Source organism: Rhinolophus hipposideros (assembly GCF_964194185.1).
Source record: "Rhinolophus hipposideros genome assembly, chromosome: 3".
NCBI lineage: Eukaryota > Metazoa > Chordata > Mammalia > Chiroptera > Rhinolophidae > Rhinolophus > Rhinolophus hipposideros.
In genome coordinates, this window is record NC_138049.1 from 92,596,725 (window position 1) to 92,617,189 (window position 20,465).

A 20,465-nucleotide genomic window follows, 5' to 3' on the forward strand; every position below is an offset into this window, starting at 1 on the left:
TAAAAAATACAGTGATTGAGCCATTTTATATATGGCTGCATCTTTATTATTTCTTACCCTCAACAATAAAAAAATCATAATACTTAGGCTATTAAATCAAAGATTCAGGCTGCTCAAGCTGCCAGCCATATTGCTGAGACATACCATTTGGTTAAGGGAATCAAAGTATTAGAAAATATCATCATTATCACTATCGTGAAGAAAAACCTCATATGAGTAGAAATGCAGTATCCTGCCTACAATGTACTTTCAACGATTCAGTTGAAAAAAAAATGTATTTGTATATGTATATAGAGATAGCCAACATGACAAAATGTTAGTAGCAAACTTAGGTGCAGGGTATATACCATGTTCACTGCACAAGTATTCTTTCAACTTTTCTGTAAGATTTTGAAATTTTCAAAACAAAATAGAGTTAGAACGCCCTACCTTATTCGAGAGGCTGTACTGGGGAAAAGTCCTTTGACTGAATCTTTTTCCTCATATGAGTCAGAAGAGCTTAATGTCAAAGAGCACAGCCTGAACTAATGCGCCCTTTTTTTTTTCTTTTTTTTTTAATGAGAGCTGTAAAGATGTATTGTCAGTGACCATATTTTGGTGCTGTTTAGAATTTTCATTATTTTGTTCAGTGCTAACTCAATCAAGGGGCACACTATTTGCTACCAACTGTTTTCTAGGGATGATACACTGTTGATTGGCGTTCTAGTCAACTAATTTTTCATTTAGCAATATCATTTCTTTGGGTACACCTACTAGTGATCTATCAGCATCAACTCCAATGTATCTTTTACATTCAAAATAACTAGATGAAAAATCACTTTTGCAGCATTAATTTCCACTAATAATACAAAATCACAAGCACTGATGTCTTTCCTCACACATGCCAAGAATAGATTCCCATCTGACATCCATTCTTTCAAATATAAAGTTAAATATTTACTAATATTCTACACTGACTGTTTATATAGAGTTGTGATGGTGAAAGATGTCAACTCTTGACTCTCTAAGTATAGTACTCTACGCCATTATCTTTGTGCCTGATTTGACAAGGGTCTTAGCAGTAACGGGAGACTTCTACTTGTTTTTGCTATGAGAAATTTAAATTTGTTCTCTTCTATAACTTTAGCAACTTGTAATAATCAACTTTGTCCTGCGTAATTGACATTATTCTGTGCTTGCTCTAGAAAATACAAGTTTGTTTTACCAAAGAAGTTACCATGCTAACTTAACATTCAATAGCAAAAATTGCAATGGCTCCATGGCTAGATTTCACAAAAAAGCCAACACTTTTTTGGCTTTAGAAGCTAGAGAAAGATAGCTAACAAGTACAGTTTCCAGGTATTTAACATTATATTATCTATTTGAACTTGTCCTTTTTAGTTGCTTAGACAAAACTCAACATATACAGATTCACTTGTCCTGGCACGCAGAGATTTAAATTAAACATTCACCCTGCAGTGTTTATCATTATCAACCTTCATAATGGTTTTAATGTATTTTAAAATACATTTTATTAACAGTATGGGTTAGTAGTGTCCACTACTATTTAACATTACAATGAACCACTTTTGAAGAACTGGTCTATTTTGTGAACTAAGGATATGATGCAAACTAACAGTAACCAAAAAAAAAAAAAAATCAGATTTAAGAAAACATAGGCTCGCTTTTCCTGGAAAAGCAACATGAAAGCAAAAACAACCTGCATCCTGTTTTAAATGTTAGCTAGCAACAAATGACAAATTTAGTCCTTGCAGCACATACACTTAAAAACAAGTTATAGAGGATCCTTAGGAAAAACCCCAAGCCTCTTGGCACCAACTACATAATAGTTTTTGTTTCTTACAAGAAAAGGAATTATGACACAAGTTCTTGAGGAAGGTAAAATTTAGCGTGTTCTTTCCTATTAGGAGAGTAAGATTAATAACCTCGAAGCCTTTGGTCTAGGCTTTACTTAAGAAGCTTGTCTCTCTGTAGGTCAAGGAAGCTAAAGAAAGTGTTAAGTAGATTTTCCAATATGCAGAGGTTATAAATAGCCCTTCCAAGGGCCTAAAAATTCTCCTTGTGCACAAAAACTCTATTCAGAGCTCCACTTGACCTGTAGGATGTGGACATATTCTCTGTTAGCTATTTCCCCATCTCCAAATAAGTAGAACTTCAGAGTCCAGGACAATTAGAACACCTAAAACTGTCCATCTTCAGCCAGTGGGCTGAAAGCATTATGAGTAATATCTGAATATTGTTTGTATGTTGCATTTACTGGGAAACAAAGGAGACATAGAACCCTTTAATTGGTCTGTCTCCATGTCATGTTTCATTTTCATGAAAATCTGGTTCTCTTTTATGAAAATAAACAAAGGATTTATACAACCCAGAAAGTGGACGTTTCTCCAAACTTCAGACAGCAGCATAGAAAAGATAACAAGTTGAAATGCAAGGAGACGATAAAATCCACACCTTTTCCTTACATTTGTGAAATGTATGTAAACAAAATGTCTTTACTGTAGAGCCTGAGGTACCACAAGAGATTTAAAGACCACAACATCAAAGACCCTGAACTAAGATGAATACGGTTCAACACTCATTTACTACCAATTACATCAAAGCAAACACAGTAATCAGTATTCAGTCTCTCAAGGGGCTTCAGCTTTTACTGTGTTAAAATGCAATCTGCTCCCATATCCCTTGTACTTCTTTGTACATGTTCAATGTTTAATACTTTTTTATAAGTCATTCCCCAAATAATAAGGTCTTTGAGGACAGCAATATTACCTGTCTATTTTACCACCTTCTCACCACCAGCAAAATAAAACCCAAGAGTTTGAATGATCTAAGATAATAAGATAGACTCTTTAACTCGTGTGTGATTTCAAGAATGGTGCTCTCCCCCCCGCCCATGCCAAACTGCTCTCCTCACATATCTACAGAGTACCAAATACTCAAATGGCACTCTTTTGGGCCAACCACCTTGGAAAACTGAATGTATGTGTTCAGATGTCCAACCACTAAATAAATGTACTATAACATTTCTTGTGTCTATAGTGCTTAAGGATGAATGGACATTTAAGCATCTCATTAAATAAACAGCATTAAAATGAAATTAAGGCCAAGTGTTAACTATTTGGCAGAGCCTGTAACACTAAGAAGAAAACTAAGCCCCATATTGTAATTTATAATTCCCACAGATAGCTGTCTGTAGCTCGCGCTGATTATCACATGAATGACTACATGGGCCAGTAACTGATAACATGAGAATAAGGAAGAGGTTTCTGCAGTCAGCTGCAAAAGTTGAGCTAATTTTTCTTAATATAATTTATGAACAGCTACATTTTGACTTGATTAAATAAGAAATGAGTTATTTACATACTCTTCTTAATGTTTTTAGTTTGTGGATGTGGCTGAATTCCTCCAGCTGGAAGTCCATAGGTGCTTATTCGTTGTACAAGACTTGCTACATTCCCATGCCTTTCCCGTTTGATGGGCAAATTGTCATCCTTGGATTCTGTCTCTCTCTTAATTTCCTATAAGAGAAAATCAGTAACTAAGCAAATTAAGTTATACTTTATTAAATTCTCAAATACAAAATATCAAAACACAGGTACAGTGATTATTATAGAAAACATGACAACAGTTTTCAACCTTTTTCTCTGCCCACACAAATTTAAAGAATGCAACATATTTGGGTAACAATGACTCATAAGTTTGTCTTGTGAGAATTGGAGATACAGGTAAAGAAAGGGAGGCTGACATACCACCTGCACCCCAACACACAAAGACACTCTGAGATACATAAACAAACAATAATTCTAAGTCGGGGGGAACAAACCTCTTCTATAAAGGGCCAGATAGTAAAATATTTTAGGATTTGCAGGCCGTACCAACTCTTGAAACAATGAACTCTGCCACTTGTAGTGCAAAAGCAGACATATACTTAACTGAATGAACATGCTGCACCTACAAAATTTTATTTATGGACAATAAAATTTCAGTTTCATATAATTTCCATATGTCATTAAGTATTGTTCTTTTGATTTTTCCAACTACTTATAAAATTCCTAGCTAGCATTCTCAGCTCATGGACATTACAAAAACAGGAGGCATCAGATTTGGCCCAGGGGCCATAGTTTGATAAACTCTGTTCTAAGTCATAGGTCTAACAAAAGACATACGACCCTTCATGAAAAGTATGAAATTTTATGGGAAGACATAAAGGAAATAAAAGGAAAGTGATGCCATATTGGGTGATTTTAAAAACTCAGTATCACAAAGCTATCAATTCTCCCTAAAATCGATGTAGTGATGCAATGCAATTCCAAAACTGTATTACAGAGTTGGGAGAGCAATTGAATAAACAGGTTCTAAATTTGTATAGAAGAACAAAAGGCCAAGAACAGCCAAAATACTTCAGGAAAAAGAAAGTGAGGGCGTTTTTTTTTTTAACCAAGATACAAAGAAAAACTATGTGACACTATAAATTAGACAGTGTGGTCCTGGCATAAAAACAGACATACTAAAGGAAGCAAACAGAAAGCCCATAAACAGACAAAACTTGATTTACAACAGACAAAAAAGTGAGGGGGAAAATGAATTTTAAAATACATGGTGCTTGTAAAACTAATGTTCCGTATTTAGAGGATAGGGAATGAAACTGGATTCCTACCATATTTAATATTAAAATCAACAATTTCTGTTCATTAAAAGTAATCGTGAAAAAAATGCAAATCAATAACCAGAAGATATTAATATTTTTCACATACAAAGGTAACAAAGAATTCGTATTTCCAGGTGTTTGTGTCTACCACAATATTAACCAGGTGTTACTCTCTAACTGGTAGGAGTTCAGATGATTGACTTCTTTATACTGTTGAAACACGTTTAATGCTTGCTTTTTTTGTTTTTTGTTTTTTTAACAATGTATATCATTTTCAATCAGAAAAGAAACTTTTTAATCTTTGGGAAAACTGTAAAGAATTGTGAAAAGTGATTAAATTATAAATCATAGAAGACATAAAATATTTTACAATATACACTGCTTGCTTCATTTTTATTGGTAATGCACTCAAGGAAAAATACTTCAACTTGCTATTAATACATGACATCTCAACATCTGAAAACTTCAGTTTTCAGACTGTGCGAAGTATTTTTCAAACTAATAAAAACAAAATCTATATAAAGACTGATTGTTACAATCTCAACATGCCAGAGCTGATTCTCTCATGAGCTATATACGTTTTAAAAAACTAAAAGTGTATCTCTGAGAGCTATTGTTGCTTTCTAGCACAAAAGGCCAAGAACTTGGCTTGACATTCAAATCTTGTTCCTCTGGGAAAGTAACTCCAATTTAACCAAATTTAAGAGTACGGTTCAGGAGACAGACGACCTGGGTACAAATCTTGGTCCTATCCTGTTCACTAACTATGTAACTTTGGATATTTATGTTATCTTTTAATAAAAATTAACTATAGGAGAAAGTATGGTATGGTATCTTAATTCAATTAATTTTTCTCATTTCTAAAAAAAAAAATTATCACATATTGCTCAAGACACAGAAACATTTTAATGATCTTTAATATTCTCTGAAACATAATCCCATCCATGAATATTAGATATAATACATCTTCCGAGGACCAAAGATATAAAAGGGGAGAAGCAAATTAAAATACATGTATACAGTCTACCCTGAATGGGGAAAACTCGGGTTTATGGCCTTGCAAACACGTAGTCCCAACTAAGATGTTATCACAAGTGCCAAGTGACCTCAAGGCTCTCAACAAAATTATAAATAAGGTTGGCACTGGCCTCCTCTGCCTAGAAACTCTTCCTGCTACAATCTACCACCACTTGCACCTGCATCTCTCTTACTCTCGCTCTCACCAACCTATTCTCTTTTCCGGTTCCTGGGCACAGAACTACTTTCGCTATCATCTTCACAGCCAATTTTATATATTGAGCTAGTACCTATGAAATGTTAGTAAAGCTTTCCAATGTTTCCTCCTTCTTCTGCCCTTTCTTTCTTTTTATCTAATTGGCCAGTAAGTAAAATACATATTAACACTGTAGCATCTATTTTCTACCAACTTCACTTCCTGACTTTGAAAATGACTCCAGAAGATCCAGTTAAAAAAAAAAAAAAAAGTCCTTCCTTAGAGTATCATGGCTTCACAAAGCAAACTCAGGAAAACTCTGAATCTCATTCCACAAATGAGGAAAACCTCCTACATAAGTAATGTCAATATAAAATTGGCCAAGAAAAAATACAAAGTGGATAGTTTCTATACAAATAAGAATGTGCTATAGTGATTGGCAATATTTCTTAGATAAGGGGTAGGAAGTAGCAAATTAAAGGAAGATGAAAAATATAAGGAAATGAGGGAGCTAAAACGATTGAAGAGAATCTAGTTATTCCTCATCTATTAAGGTAATCAAAGATACTTAACGATTGCACTAACCAAAAACAACTTAAAAGAGCACCAAAATTCACAAACGATTCCTTCATGTTACAATACATCTAAACAACAATTTGGTTATCTGGTCATGGTCAGTGCATGAATATGATCTGAAAATAGACATCAATAACTTCTATGTCATAGAATCAAAGTTCACAAAGAATAAAAACAAGATTAAAGGGCAAGCTTCTTTACTACTTCTTCAATGAAACAGGTTATTTCATCACCCAGTTCCTAAACAGTTACAATCTACTTATGCTAATTAAAATCCAAGGAATATACTTAATTTTTTAAAATTCTACATCCAGAATTTCTAAAAAGTGTTACACACATAGGCATACAACCTCCAACTTTACAGAAGCTTAAATCAGAAGATATGAAAACATGATATTACTGAATAAGGAAAATAAACAAGATTAAATGTTTATTTGGTACACATCCACTGTTTTAGCTTTGACTGGGTCAACATTAGACCCACATTTTAAAAATTACATTTCCAACCTAACAAAATGGTTCACCCCATTCCTAAAGTTTTTGTTTTGTGGAACACGAGTGATAGTATGTAAGGAATGATCCAGAAGAACTACCTGTAAGTCATCAGATTCTCCTTTTCATTATGATTAAACTGGGCACACACACACACAAATACCTTAAGTACAAAGTGAAATGACCAACAAGGAAAAATCTCCTTAATATAAAATCAACATGTAACTTCTAGGTGCTGATGTATCAACACCATCAAGAAAGACAACAACAGATGCAACACAGGAGGACTATTTTGAAAGTTTCTAAACTCATTCTCTCCCCCACCCCCAAATAAGCTATTATCTATGTAACTGCTGCCTCTCACAAAGGGCCCCCTATGTCAACTGTCCCTCCCCCATTTGTAAAAGGGAAAAGTAGGAAAAAGGGAGGGGGGAGTTACGTACATATATTGGCCTCCTACTCCTTTCCCTTTCCTATGACAAGAATGTTTAGTGACAGCCAAGTGAAAGAGTGGGAAAAAACGCTAAAGAATTCTTACCTATTAACATATTCTTTCAGACATTCCACACTGATTGAAATGAACTGAAAATACCCCAATAACTTATAATGGTAATTTTTTTCACGCTAATTTTATTAATTTAAAAAATGTTATTGGTGCTTTCAGTCCTGGGATGAAGGGGTTTGAGGGTAAGAATTGAAGGGAAGGAAGGTTAGTGTATCTAGGACTCAAAAGACACCCAGCCCTACATGGAGGTCCTCTCCAAGATGCTGGACTCTTGTGGCCACAGATGACAATAGCAAGCAGACAATGAGAGCTGATCTGCCAAAAAGCAAAACCGGGAGACACCCCAGAAGCCCAGATTCTGGCACTCAAGCTTCCTGCTTTAAATTATTACTACAACTTGAAATAGCTTAGCAGAAATAACATTAATTCTTTAAGGGAAAAAATTAAAATTTCATCTTCCAGGTTACGTCCCTGGTAAACATTAACATGATTTATATAATAACATCTCAACTTTAAATTTATGGTGTTAAAAATAGGATATAAAAGGGGATGAGGATACAAATAATTCAGTCTAAAAGATTTTCTATAGAAAACAGTCTATAAGATAGCTACCAAATTCCTAAAAGTCAAAGGAGGTTGAGGAAGAGTTATAAGAAATGTATTTTTCACAACAGATACTTCTACACTGCTTGAATTTTGTTTCAACATGTATTACTTCAGTGATTTTTTTTTTAAATAAAAAATTTGGCATGCCCACAAATAACAGTGCTATTAAATCAAGTTGTTCTAGGGAATTTAGAGAAAGATCTTAATTGTGTGAGCACACATTACTAAATCTAAATCCTTACACATCTTTTCTTACATTATCGTATACTATTTCTCTAACTCAGTGAATACAGTAATACTTGAAAACATCACTGCGTTTTGTGATCTAAGTGAACTAACAACCTTCATAAAATAAGGGATTCAAAAAATATAGGTCACATAAAATCATATTATCATTTCTTTCATTCAAATAATAATTCTTCTTATGGAAACAGTGCAATACCAACAGATTTAAAATCTAAATCAGCATTCTTCTAGAAAAAGAATGTTATATTTTAAAAAATCATTGAAACCCTTCCAAAGTAGTCATGTACATCAAATCATCTTATTCCCCATATTGCTACTTAATGTTTTAAAAGTAACTTTAAAAAAAGATTTTAAATACATTTGAAGATCTAATGTCTACTTAACCATTTAACCTATGGAATCTAGAAATAAAATGACACATTTTAAAGTACAACAAGCAGATTTAATAATTTAAATATTTTTTCTAAATAAGAAAAAAACTGCCAGAAATTTAGATCAAAACAAAGAAAAATACACACAAATGATTTTTATTTACGTGTCAGCTTCCTGAAATACTTGTGTGAATAACTTTTGTTTCCTTGTCCATTATATCAAAGTCTACAAAACTTTATCAAGTTCTGAGAACTCTTAAAAAGGGATCAAAATTTCACTTCAAATGTTAAAATATAAGAAACAATGTACTTACTAACACCTGAGACATCTTCTGTGAACATATCCACTTATTTTTAAAAGTCAGTAAAATCATATAGTAACAGATCACATAAATAATTTATAGCACCCTCCAGGATCAGTATAAAGCCCACAAGAAAAACGCTTCAAGGCTCGAAGATCCAAAACTACTGTTCTGCCACTACTCTTTAAATACTGGTATTTCCAGTAACCTCTTCTGGTATCTTATTTCACTGACATTCCTCTGCTTTCTCCACAATCCCCTGTGCTTCAATACCTGTACAACTACCAAACGTGCTTTCTACAGTAAGCAGAAAGTAAGTGCTCTTCCCCTGCTCCTCCCCAACTTCCTGTGACTCACTCAGGTGGTCAGACTATGCACTCAACCATATAATGAAACTCATCAGGAACAAAGTCCACTGACATTTATTAAATGCCTATAACTAGTCAATTGCACTGCTAGCTACTGTCATGTCTTAACATTCACAAGCAAGTCATAAAAGAAAATAAGGGTATCAACTATGCTTTTTACCTTTTACTGAATGCTAATCTATTCTTCTGTTAAAGATAACTAGTATTATATTTTTCTGAACACTGGCTTTATAACAATAGCTTAAGAAAACACAGCTATCCCTACACCACTTCCAAAAGGAGAAACTCTTCTATATAGTGAGTTTTTAGACTAGTAAGGATGTGCATTACAATCTCTATTAAAAGGCATCACCACCTAGATTTCCCCTTAAGGAAAGATGTCCTTTTCCCTATTCCTCCCACTAAGTACAGTTAAAAACTCTGGAAACTATATTCTAAATAAATAGATAAAAATATTCTGAAAAGTAAAGAAAAGAAGGTAGCACAAGCCTAAGAGACCAGGTTCCTCTAAACCTCGTTAATGGGTTTTCACTGGGTTTTCTTTTTGCCTCATATATTCCAGACTGAGGTCTCGAAAAGCTGAAAACCTGGAAATGCCATGGGCAGAGCCAAAACAGCTCCAGGAAAAGCCTGCTGTCTCTAGCGAAGGACCAACAAAAGAGTAAGTATCCTAGCAAGACAGAAAGTTCTCAGACAATAATCACACTACTACAGTGAAATACCACAGGAAAAAGAAAAACTATGGCCCCTCCCTCACCCGTGCCAGTAAAAGCCAGGTAGGGAGCCTAGATTTCCACCTTCAGCAGGCTGTAATGAGGCACCCCAACTACCACCTCTACCCCATATCCCCAGCCAGGGCGGTGCCAGCGAAGGCCAAGTGGAGAGCCAGGACTCTCCTCCCCACCAGATGGCAAAGAGCACCCTCTCCCCCTACTGTGAGCGCAGGCCACAAGGCAACACGAGGCCCCTCCACCCAGCAAGGGGGGCATGGGGGGGCCGACGGGAGCCTGAACTCCTACCCAGCAGTAACAAGGAGCTCTGCCCTCTCCAAGGGTCACCGGCAACCAAGCAAGGAGCTGGACTTGGAGGTAACTCAGTTTTCTTCTTTTCAGCACAGGTTCCTTCTTTAGTTAAATAACGTTTAGATTTAGAAACAAGGTCCTCAACCAATATTCTGATTTTTATATATATATTTTCACCAATACTTCTACCAGAACTTGAACACAAATCCTCAACTTTTAATAATGAGTCTTTCCGGATGTCTGCTTTCTCTCCTTTCCTAATAACTGAAGCAAACTTCCAAAGGCACTTTATATTAGCCCCTCATCTTCAAAGAACTACCTTTTCTATTCCCAAGGCATCAACAACAACAAAAAAAGATCGCTTCCACCAGGTCACTTTTTTATAAGTCTTTAGATCCACAGAAAAGACCTATCACAATTAGAAATAGGAACCAGAACTTACACAAACCCTAACACTGAAAGCTTTCTCATTGTCCAGTTTCTTATCCCGTCAGCCCACTTTTAAGCAGACTTGATCTGTTCCCCCACTACTACCCAACACCAAGACTACAGATTTGGTTTAGGGAACAAGCTAGTCAGACTAACTGCTTATCCCATATTTTCTCATTTTAATTACTTTCCTCTTTATTTTTGTCCTTCTTCAAAAGCTACTTTTTTGAAAGGGACAACTAGAAAAGCTCTAGCTTATTTACCTATTTTATTAACAGTACCTGGGATATTACAGATACTGAAAAAAAAAACCCTATATATTTAGTGACAAAATTAACAATTAGCTGATTTTCTTCTCCAGTTTTCCCTTTCCAAAACAGGTAGGCAATTCCTGCGCAAGAAAACAACGGGGTGAAATAAGGCATATACACGCATAATCTAATTCCCACAAACAACCCAAACAGGTGGGATTCCCCATTTTTACACAGGAAGAAACCTATGCTCTACAGTGAAGCATCCTCAGGAAGAATACACAGTAGGTACAAGTGTGGCTATGGGGGGATAAGGAGTCCAACAGAGGTCTACATGCTGACTCAAAAGGCCATGCTCCTTTCACAGCATACTATCCTCTTGAAGTAGCTTTAGGATGGTAGTTAGCAAACATCACCATCACACTAGTTTACCTTCCTCTAATTTCAGGTATCCTGCTCAAAGGGAATGTATTCCTTTTCTCCTCTGCACCCTTCTGTGATTTATTAACCTTAGAGATGCTATCCCAGAAGACCCAATTTAAAATATCAATGCCATTTCCCACCCTCCGCACTCACTTTCTTCTTTAAAAGCACTCATAACTATCCAAGTATCATCTTTCCGATTTGTTGTTTTCACATGTCCGTTTTCCCCCACCATTAGAATGCATGCTGACAAAGAGGAGGGAACTTGTCTGTGTTATTCACCACTGTGTCCCTAGCAGCTGTAAAAAGTCCCAGCACATAGACCCTCAGTAAATATTTGAACAGTAAATGGATGACAATCAAAAATGAATAAGACAATTTAGAGGCGAGGTATAGGAATATACCACAGCATGCTACAGATCTTATAAAAAAAAACAGTTCAACAGAGAATGCCTGGGGGAATTAAGTTCTTATAGAGATACTGAAGGGAACTATTATCTAAATAAAACTGAAAATCCTGCTACAACTGCTGCAAGAAAATACATGTTGTTTATGAACACTACATGCTTCAAAGAGAGCTTACTGAGGAAGTAGCCTTTATTGGTGCTAAAATTGCTATTAATCTTATTTGCAATGGAGAAAACCATTCTTATTTTACTCACATTTAACACAGCTCACTGGCTGGACTACAATAAATCCTGCATGAAAGTAGTCCCTTGTGTTATGCCACCACTGAGATTTGGATTTGGTACTATACACTGTAAGCTATCCTATTACGTCGGATACACTGAGTCTTCTCATTTCCTTAATTTGTATAATAAAACCTTGTTTTCAGCAGAAGTTCTAGGGATGGAGGCAGAAGAAGAACAAAAAAGAAACTGATTCTACTTTATAAAGTTACTGACAGATAATTTTATATGAGCATTGCAAGCCCTTCTTCATTTTCTAAATATCTTATTATTTTTGCATTTTTCACATATTTCCATTCCATCTTGAGTGTTAGAAATGCCCTTATGCCAAATGCCTTTTTCTAAAATTTCTCGTCTAGTTTTGAAAGGAAAAAAAGTTTGTTTCCATAAAAATTGCAATTTGAGGAAGCAATTTTGATTTTTCTTTTCCCAGGGTCAATTCTAAAGTTACCAAAAGAACTTTTAATTGTGTGATTCTAACAGCCTTCAACAATGCTGATGCTACTGGGGAATTTCAATGGCTCAGGTTCCTATCCCTTTGTCGTTAGGTTCTAAAAAGTACAGAATGCTATAAAATGATCACATTTTTCTAGGAATCAGCACATGCTACACATTTCTCACCTAAAAACAGCCTGACATGTGCCTATCATAGAGCTATCTACTACCATATCCTTGCCCACTATTACCAGTATGACTTTAGGCAAGAATGACACATTCCCTAACTTTCAAAACTGTCAGAATTGAGAAAATATAATGTGAACATGCAAAGTATTTACACAAAAGGCATCATTAACCTATTATCTATCTCTTCACTTCCCTTCCTACTGCAACACTTTGAGCTCCATTATTATTCTTTATAGCCTCAATTCTTCTCCTCTTTAAAACCTTTCCTTCTCACTCAGATTAATCTATTCAAGCATTCTATCCTATCTCTTCCGTCACCAAAAAGTCTTGATCTCCCTGTTGTCTTTTTGTTTTAATATCTTAAACAATATTCAAAATGCACTGTACCACTGGCTTTAATCCACACTTTTGGCCTTAAATCCCACTATTCCCCCATATGAAAACTTTCATTCAGCCCAAGTATTCTATTTAATTATTTTTACCACAAAACACCATTTGCTTTTATCCGACACAGACTACATGAGTATTCACCTAACATTCTATATTTTAAGGATCAATAGAAGTGTTACTTTTAACATCTTTTCTGAAAACTATTTTATCCAAAATCCTTGAACTCCCATCATCTTTACCACACATGTGACATTCAGCCATTTAAGGCATTACAATTTATCCTTCTGTTTACATGCTGTGATCTCCCCCCAGTAAAGTAAGATGTGGAAAATACTCTTCTCACCACACCCCAAAAACTTCATAGTCAATTACTAAACATTTGTTCACTGGAGTGTGTGTTTCATTCCTCAATTACAAAGCAGCAAATCCAATGGCAGAGTGCCAAATATCAACAAAGACACTGATATTGAATCTCAAAGTTTACACCAACAAATAAATCAAATTTGACTCTCTACGTTCGTCCAAAACAATGAAGTTGACAATGTAGAAAGATGATAAACTAGCACACTTCTGAATTTTGACTTAATTCTTAAACATTACAAAATCAATGAGGAAAGGGTAGACTATTTGATAACTTTTCAAGTGGAAAAAATTTAAGTAGTGCCCAAATCACACATATACAAAAGAGCAAGACTGATAAAGAGTTACACTGAAAATCAAACCTTTAAAGCTAATGAACACACAGAAGACTAATCTTTAAGCCTTTCCTGCTCCCAAGTTATACTTAAGACAAGTCACAAAAAGTGCTTATGAAGGATAAAACACACATAAGCAGAAAGACAAAGGACTAGTACTCACAATACATTAAGAACAACTACAAATCAATGAGAAAATGAGCAAGAACTCAATAGAAAAAAATAAGACAGAAATATCTGAAAAAACATGACTAACTTCACTAGTAATCATGAAAATGAAAGACTGAAACATGGGGGATACTGTTGAAGACCTGTTAAGATTAGGCACCCTGCCCGACACCCAAAAATCTGATGGTATCAAATGTTAACGAGAATGTGAGAAAGGTACTTTTTATATCACTGGCAGGAGTTTAAATTCATAATTATATAGCAAGAAATCTGACAATATTTAGTAGAGACGAATCTGTACACAGCTGAGGATACAGCAAATTCTCAGCTATGTATAATAACCCTACAAAAGACTGTTCATTATAGCATTGTTTTTAATAGCAAAAAACTGGAAAACAGCCTTAACTTTTCAAAAAATGTGGCAGAGACATATACAATAGAATAGTATACAACTGTTAAAAAATTAATTAGTGCTACAGGAATTTCTACCATATCATTAGATGTGCATTCCCAAACATCCAATGTTCCGGAAACACACACGCACACACAGGCACACACGCGCGCACGCACACACACGCGCGCACACACACACACACACACTAAAATACCACTGATTTATGTCAAAACTTCTAAATCATACACTAAAAATCCTAATGATTATGTTAAAAGTAGGGTTTGGCGCAGACCACTCTAAATCTATGCAACTTTGGAACCTGAGCACTAAAAATGAAAACAAATAACAATAGTTGGAACCTTAGAAGACAGACATGATTCAAGACTCCAAGCAATCATGATGATGGATTGATTCCGCAGGAGCTATTAAAAATGCATAAAAATAATAGAGTAGAAATGTTGGCGTGTGGATGCTGAAACAGTGCAGACCGAAACAGAGCTATGCATCAGAAGTTAAGAACCCCACAGTGCTAAGACTGTGTAACTTTGAGGAAAATACACAGGTACAGGTGACCAATTTATTTAAAAAAAAAGGTTTTTTTTAAGAGCTAAAAGAACCTGTCTATGCAGGCAGACAAGCTGAGAGCTTATTTCTTTCTTGCTGAAATTATAATTCTATACTCTTTATCCCAGTTTCCTTTACCTAGAAAATAAACTAACACAACTTTATGGTTGATCCGACATCATTCCTGTACTTACCAATCACTTATGAGCTAACTAATTCTATAAAACAAGTTGTAGCCCAAGTGACTATATTATGTATCCACGCTGACATCTCATGCTAATTATAAGTGACATAATAATTATGTAAATGTCTAAATCACACAAAACACTATTTTTGTGCACAAGTAAAGATGTATAAAACTGTATTAGAAGGATACATACAACTTCAGAATCCAGATTGTTGGGGAGAGGGAGACAACAGAGTAACAAAGAAATCAATTTCATCTGTAATGTTCTCTTTATTATAAAGTGACACTGAAGCAAAACTGACAAAAACGATGATATTCTGTATATTAAGTTCATGTATCTATAGTCTTTGTAAAATATCCTTTAAATCATGTAACAATGAACTAACATTTCAAACGGATACTAACATAGACAAGTCTGCCACAAAACAAATTTACAGTGTCTATAGTTTTTCGTAATAGGCTGCAAAAATGTTTTGACCTTTCTATCCACCTTCCAGCCCAACTTGATTATCACTGCTCTTCAGTGTAGCTATCTGAAACAGTAAGGAAGTTTTTTATAGGAAGCCTAGTTCTACCATTCACTCCATAGTCTCACATTTACAAAATAACAAATGTACCTTAATGTCCCGATAAAACGCTTATTTTCAAGTGGACAGTGAACTATAAATGACAACTTCCCTTTGAATCTTCACATACACATCTGAAGTGTGAAAGCCAACTATTATTATTAGCTAAACTACTGACTTTATGCTACTAATATCCTTTCTCTGTTCCAGAATCCAATCTATGATACCATAATGCATTTGGTCCTCGTGTCTCCTTAGTTTCTTCTGGTCAACATCAGTTTCTGAGTCTTTGCTAGTTTTTGAGACCCTGGAAATTTTTTAAGAGTACTGGTCAGATATTTTGCAGAATGTTCCTCGATTTAGGTTTGTCTGATCTTTTTTCTCCAGCTGAGACTGCAATTATGGATTTTAGGAAAGAATAAACAGCACAGAGGCAAAGTAGATACATGTCATCACCATAATTTATACCTGATTATGCCTTTCTCATTTGGTTAAGGTAGTATTTGCCAGCTTACTCCATTATGAAGTTACTGTTAGGATGGTGCAAAAGCAACTGCGATTGAAAAGGTTAAAAATAACTGCAAAAACCGCAATTACTTTTACACCAACCTAATAGTATTTTTTTATTCCATCTATTCTTTAGTCCAGGTTGAAGGGGGTGGAGAGAAGTCTCTACAAATTTTTGGAATAATTCTGTAAAATTTATCCCTTCTCCCCTCTTTATTTACTCAACCATTGATTTATATTAACATGGATTCATGTATATTTATGTTGTGCTTTGGGTAATAATCAAATACTAGGTTATTTTGTTGCTCAAATTGTTCCAGCTCTGAACACTGGAAGCTCTTTCAGGTTGGCTCCTATGTTGCTTTGACATGGGCCCATGGGTTTTGGTTTTCTGAACACTTCCTTACGTGCCGGCACTACTAGATGCTGCTCTAGGGTCATCCTGTATTTTCCCTGCACCAGCCCCGAAATCAGCCATTTCTCCAAGAACTCCTGCTTCCTTTTATTGGAGAATGATATTTAGAAACCAAGATCTAGGCACTGGGTATCTACTGGCGTGTCACTAGGCTCTCTCAGTAGAAAGAGCTGACAAATATATGTATGTACTAACCCAAGTATAAACACATATATATACAATTATTTCTGTAAGTATCTATATATATTTTAAACAAAACATGAGTTCCTACTGATGTTTCCAACTCTAATCCAATACCCAGATTAATTTTTAATCCCAGATTGAGCTTCCCTCTAATACCTAGCATACTCAAACTGGATCCTCTATTACCAGGCAATTCATTAAACTCAAGTTCTAGTCCTAGCTGTACTGAAACAGTAAAGTAAAATATGTTTCAAAATGGAGTCCCATGATAGGTCCTATCTCCACTACTGGAACTATACACCAGCACACAATTAGAACTACATAAAAACTTTTCAACTTTTTAACATTTTTTTTTAACCAGTGTTCTATTATTTCAATATAAAACAGCTGACCCTTAAAAACATGCATATGAACTATGAAGGTCCACTTACAATTTTTTTCAATAAATATTGTAAATGTACTTTCTCTTCCTTATGATTTTCGTTAACATTTTTCCTCTGGCTTTGTTTTAAGAATACGGTATATAATACATTAACATATAAAATGTTTTAATCAACTATTTATGTCATCAGTAAAGCTTCCAGTCAACAGTAGACTATTAGTAATTAAGTTTTGGGGAAATCAGGTTATACTTGGATTTCAACTTCTGGGGGGCAGGGGTCAGCACCTCTATCCCTCCTTGTTGTTTAATGGCCAACTGTATTTTCTCTGAAGAGCCACTTTCCATTAAAAAAGATGAGACGCCAGTGTCATGGCTTACTATATACACACCATCAATATAACATTTTAAAGAGAAGAAAAGAGAAATTATGTGATTTGCCCTACATCACACTGCCAGCAAAGGGCAAAGGTGGAACTTAACTGTTTAAATCTAGTTATTCTACTCCAATTTCCATGGTATCTGCATTACACTCCCTTTTAGGTATAAAAAAGAAGTCAACTTATAAAACAAAAACAAAAGTAAGTTTCCCCCATAAATTCACCCCCAACTACAGCTTCCTCAGTTGTTTCAAGAAACAAAATGTAGTTAGGTGAAGTGTAGTGAATTTATCTTGTCTAAAATCAATTAACAGAATAAAGCATGTGTTCATACTTAGAGGTAAAACCACAATTAAAATAAACACACATTTATTCAGGGAACAAATATTTACTAAACAACCACATTGTGTGGGCATTCTAACAACAACTGTGCAAGTTAAATAAACAAATGAGACACACACTCTAGCCTTCCCAGAAGAACTCAGTATCTCATGAGCAATACGGTTGGATATAAGAAAACTAATACAGAAAACAAGACAATTATAAATGAAGTATAACTATACAGATATTCTTTACTTTTTTTTCCTTCTCTAAACTATTACTTTATCAGTCTACAACATTTAAGAATCTTGATTGTTTTCTGACGGAAATGACTAGAATATTTACTAAAAAAGAAATGTTTGGTGGTAGTTGAAGAGTAACTGTTACTTTGATAGATTAACTGCTGCAATGCTGAAGTGACAAGGTACAATAAGACCTGAGTAAACAGGCAGCAATCCTTGGTTTCAGTTCAGATGCTATGTCTTCTTACCTATCGGACATTGAGTAAACCATTTAACCTCCTATTCTATGACACCATAATTAAAATGAGCCTATCATCTGTCCTACTTATTTCACAAGAGTTTTGTAGGCTCAAATAAGAATGTACACAATAAAACAACTTTTTAAACCACTTTTAAAAAGATAGGTAAACAGGTACATACACACATACACATACCACAAACAGCGTTATTACCCACCAGGACACCAAGCAACAATGATATCCATTATAGAGGTATTTGGACCTCTGATTTTTAAAATTCTGCAGAACAAAAATTTGTCTAAAATATTTTAGTTTTAAATATATACACACACACATTTCTTAACGTTAAAAATTAAATCTTATAAAGCAACAGCTAGAAATTTAACTGAGAATACTTACCTTAACAAAATTATCAGGAAACATTCCTCTTCTCCCATTTAATTCTCCTTCTAGCCATCCTTCCTCCTGTAGTTTTTTCACATTCCTGATGATTTCCCCAACTCGAATGGTTAATTCATCATCGTGTACAGCGTCATAGTCATACTCCACAATATAGTCAACTAAAAAAAGAAGAAAAAAAAAACCTGAATGTCTAAAATTCATGAAACACTATTAACCATATTGCTAAACTTGAAACTAAGGAATCTGTTTAGCAACCATATTACAAAGATTATCTTCAAGGTTTACCTCAATGATTTTAAATATTTGCCTACATCAGCAATTTTTTGATTACCATCCTATGAACAGCACAGCACCCATTTTAAGTAGAAGCCTAACACAATGTATAATTCATGTCATCAGTTGTTCTTACTGTAAGATGTATACCCTTTGTGACAAACTCTAAAAATTAATCCCAGGATCCGCCCCCATCTCTTGACATTCATGTCCTGTAATTCCCTCTCTGATCGTGGACATGACCTATAACTGACTTCTAACCAACAGAATATGACAAACACAATGGATTCTATGTGACGACATAAGACGGTAATTGTCTATCTTGCTAGGAAACTCGTTTACCGGCTTTTAAGACGCTACGCGGTGAGCTGGCCTGTGAAGAGGGCCACTTGCCAACTAAGGGAGGTCTAGAGCTGACACAAGCCAAACATTGAGGCCCACAGTCCAGGAGCCCACAAGGAACTGAATGATGCCCACAACCATGTGAGCTTCGAAGCTCATCCTTCCCCAGCTGAAAACCCAGCCCTAGTCAACACTCTGACATCAGCCCTGCAGAGGACCCAGTGAGCCATGCCCAGACTGACTGCTGAATCACAACATCAGGGAGATAAGTGCATATTGTTTAAACAGCTAAGTTTGTGACAATATTGTAACAAAACAATAGAAAGTGAATACATCCTAAAATGAAGGTTAATAAAGATCTATTTCACCTCCTCTAAGTATAGGGTTTTAGATTACAGGATATGATATATGCATGTCATTAATATTTTATAGGGCTCAATGAAAGAAAATAACAGATCTCTTATTCAGATGTCAGACAAGCCATATCTCCATTCATCTTTCCTCCTCCTACAAAAATAAGAGCACACAGACGTGAAAACTACAACCAAAAAAAAAAAAAGGGAATGGAAATATAGGCTGACACTGTCGGTTGCCAAATCAGCCATTCCCACACTGACTCCCCCCTTCCTTCTTCCTTTCTCACTGAACCTTGATTTTGTTCAGGTATTTTGAGACCCTATATCTTTCCAAGTGAGGTTCTCTCGGTCCCAGGGTTTAACTCTTGACTAATGTAAACCAGTACTTTTCAAATACTAACTAACATATAATCAAGTCATCTTATTTACTTGTAAAAGTCATCGTGCTAACTTGGAGAATCTTGTTTAAATGCAGACTCTGATTCAGTAGGTCCCAGGATACCTAATGCTGCTGGTCAAAGTAGCAAAGGTATACCATGTTTCCCCGAAAATAAGACCTAGCCAGAGACAATCAGCTCTAATGCGTCTTTAGGAGTAAAAGTTAATATAAGATCTGGTCTTATTTTACTATAAGACCGGGTATGATATGATACAATATGATATATGATGATATATGTATATGATATGATATATATGA

At 35.1% G+C, this 20,465-nt stretch overlaps 1 protein-coding gene across 1 annotated transcript in view; it reads right to left on the reverse strand.

The window, feature by feature from the left end:
- The window catches only part of CD2AP (CD2 associated protein), a 111,003-nt gene that overhangs the window by 67,808 nt on the left and 22,730 nt on the right, over positions 1–20,465 (reverse strand). The window contains exons 2-3 of the mRNA XM_081032300.1: positions 18,795–18,955; positions 3,365–3,518 (exon numbers count right to left, since the gene is read on the reverse strand). Of these exons, the coding sequence (XP_080888426.1) occupies positions 3,365–3,518; positions 18,795–18,955 (315 nt within the window). The remainder of the gene's footprint in view (positions 1–3,364; positions 3,519–18,794; positions 18,956–20,465) is intronic.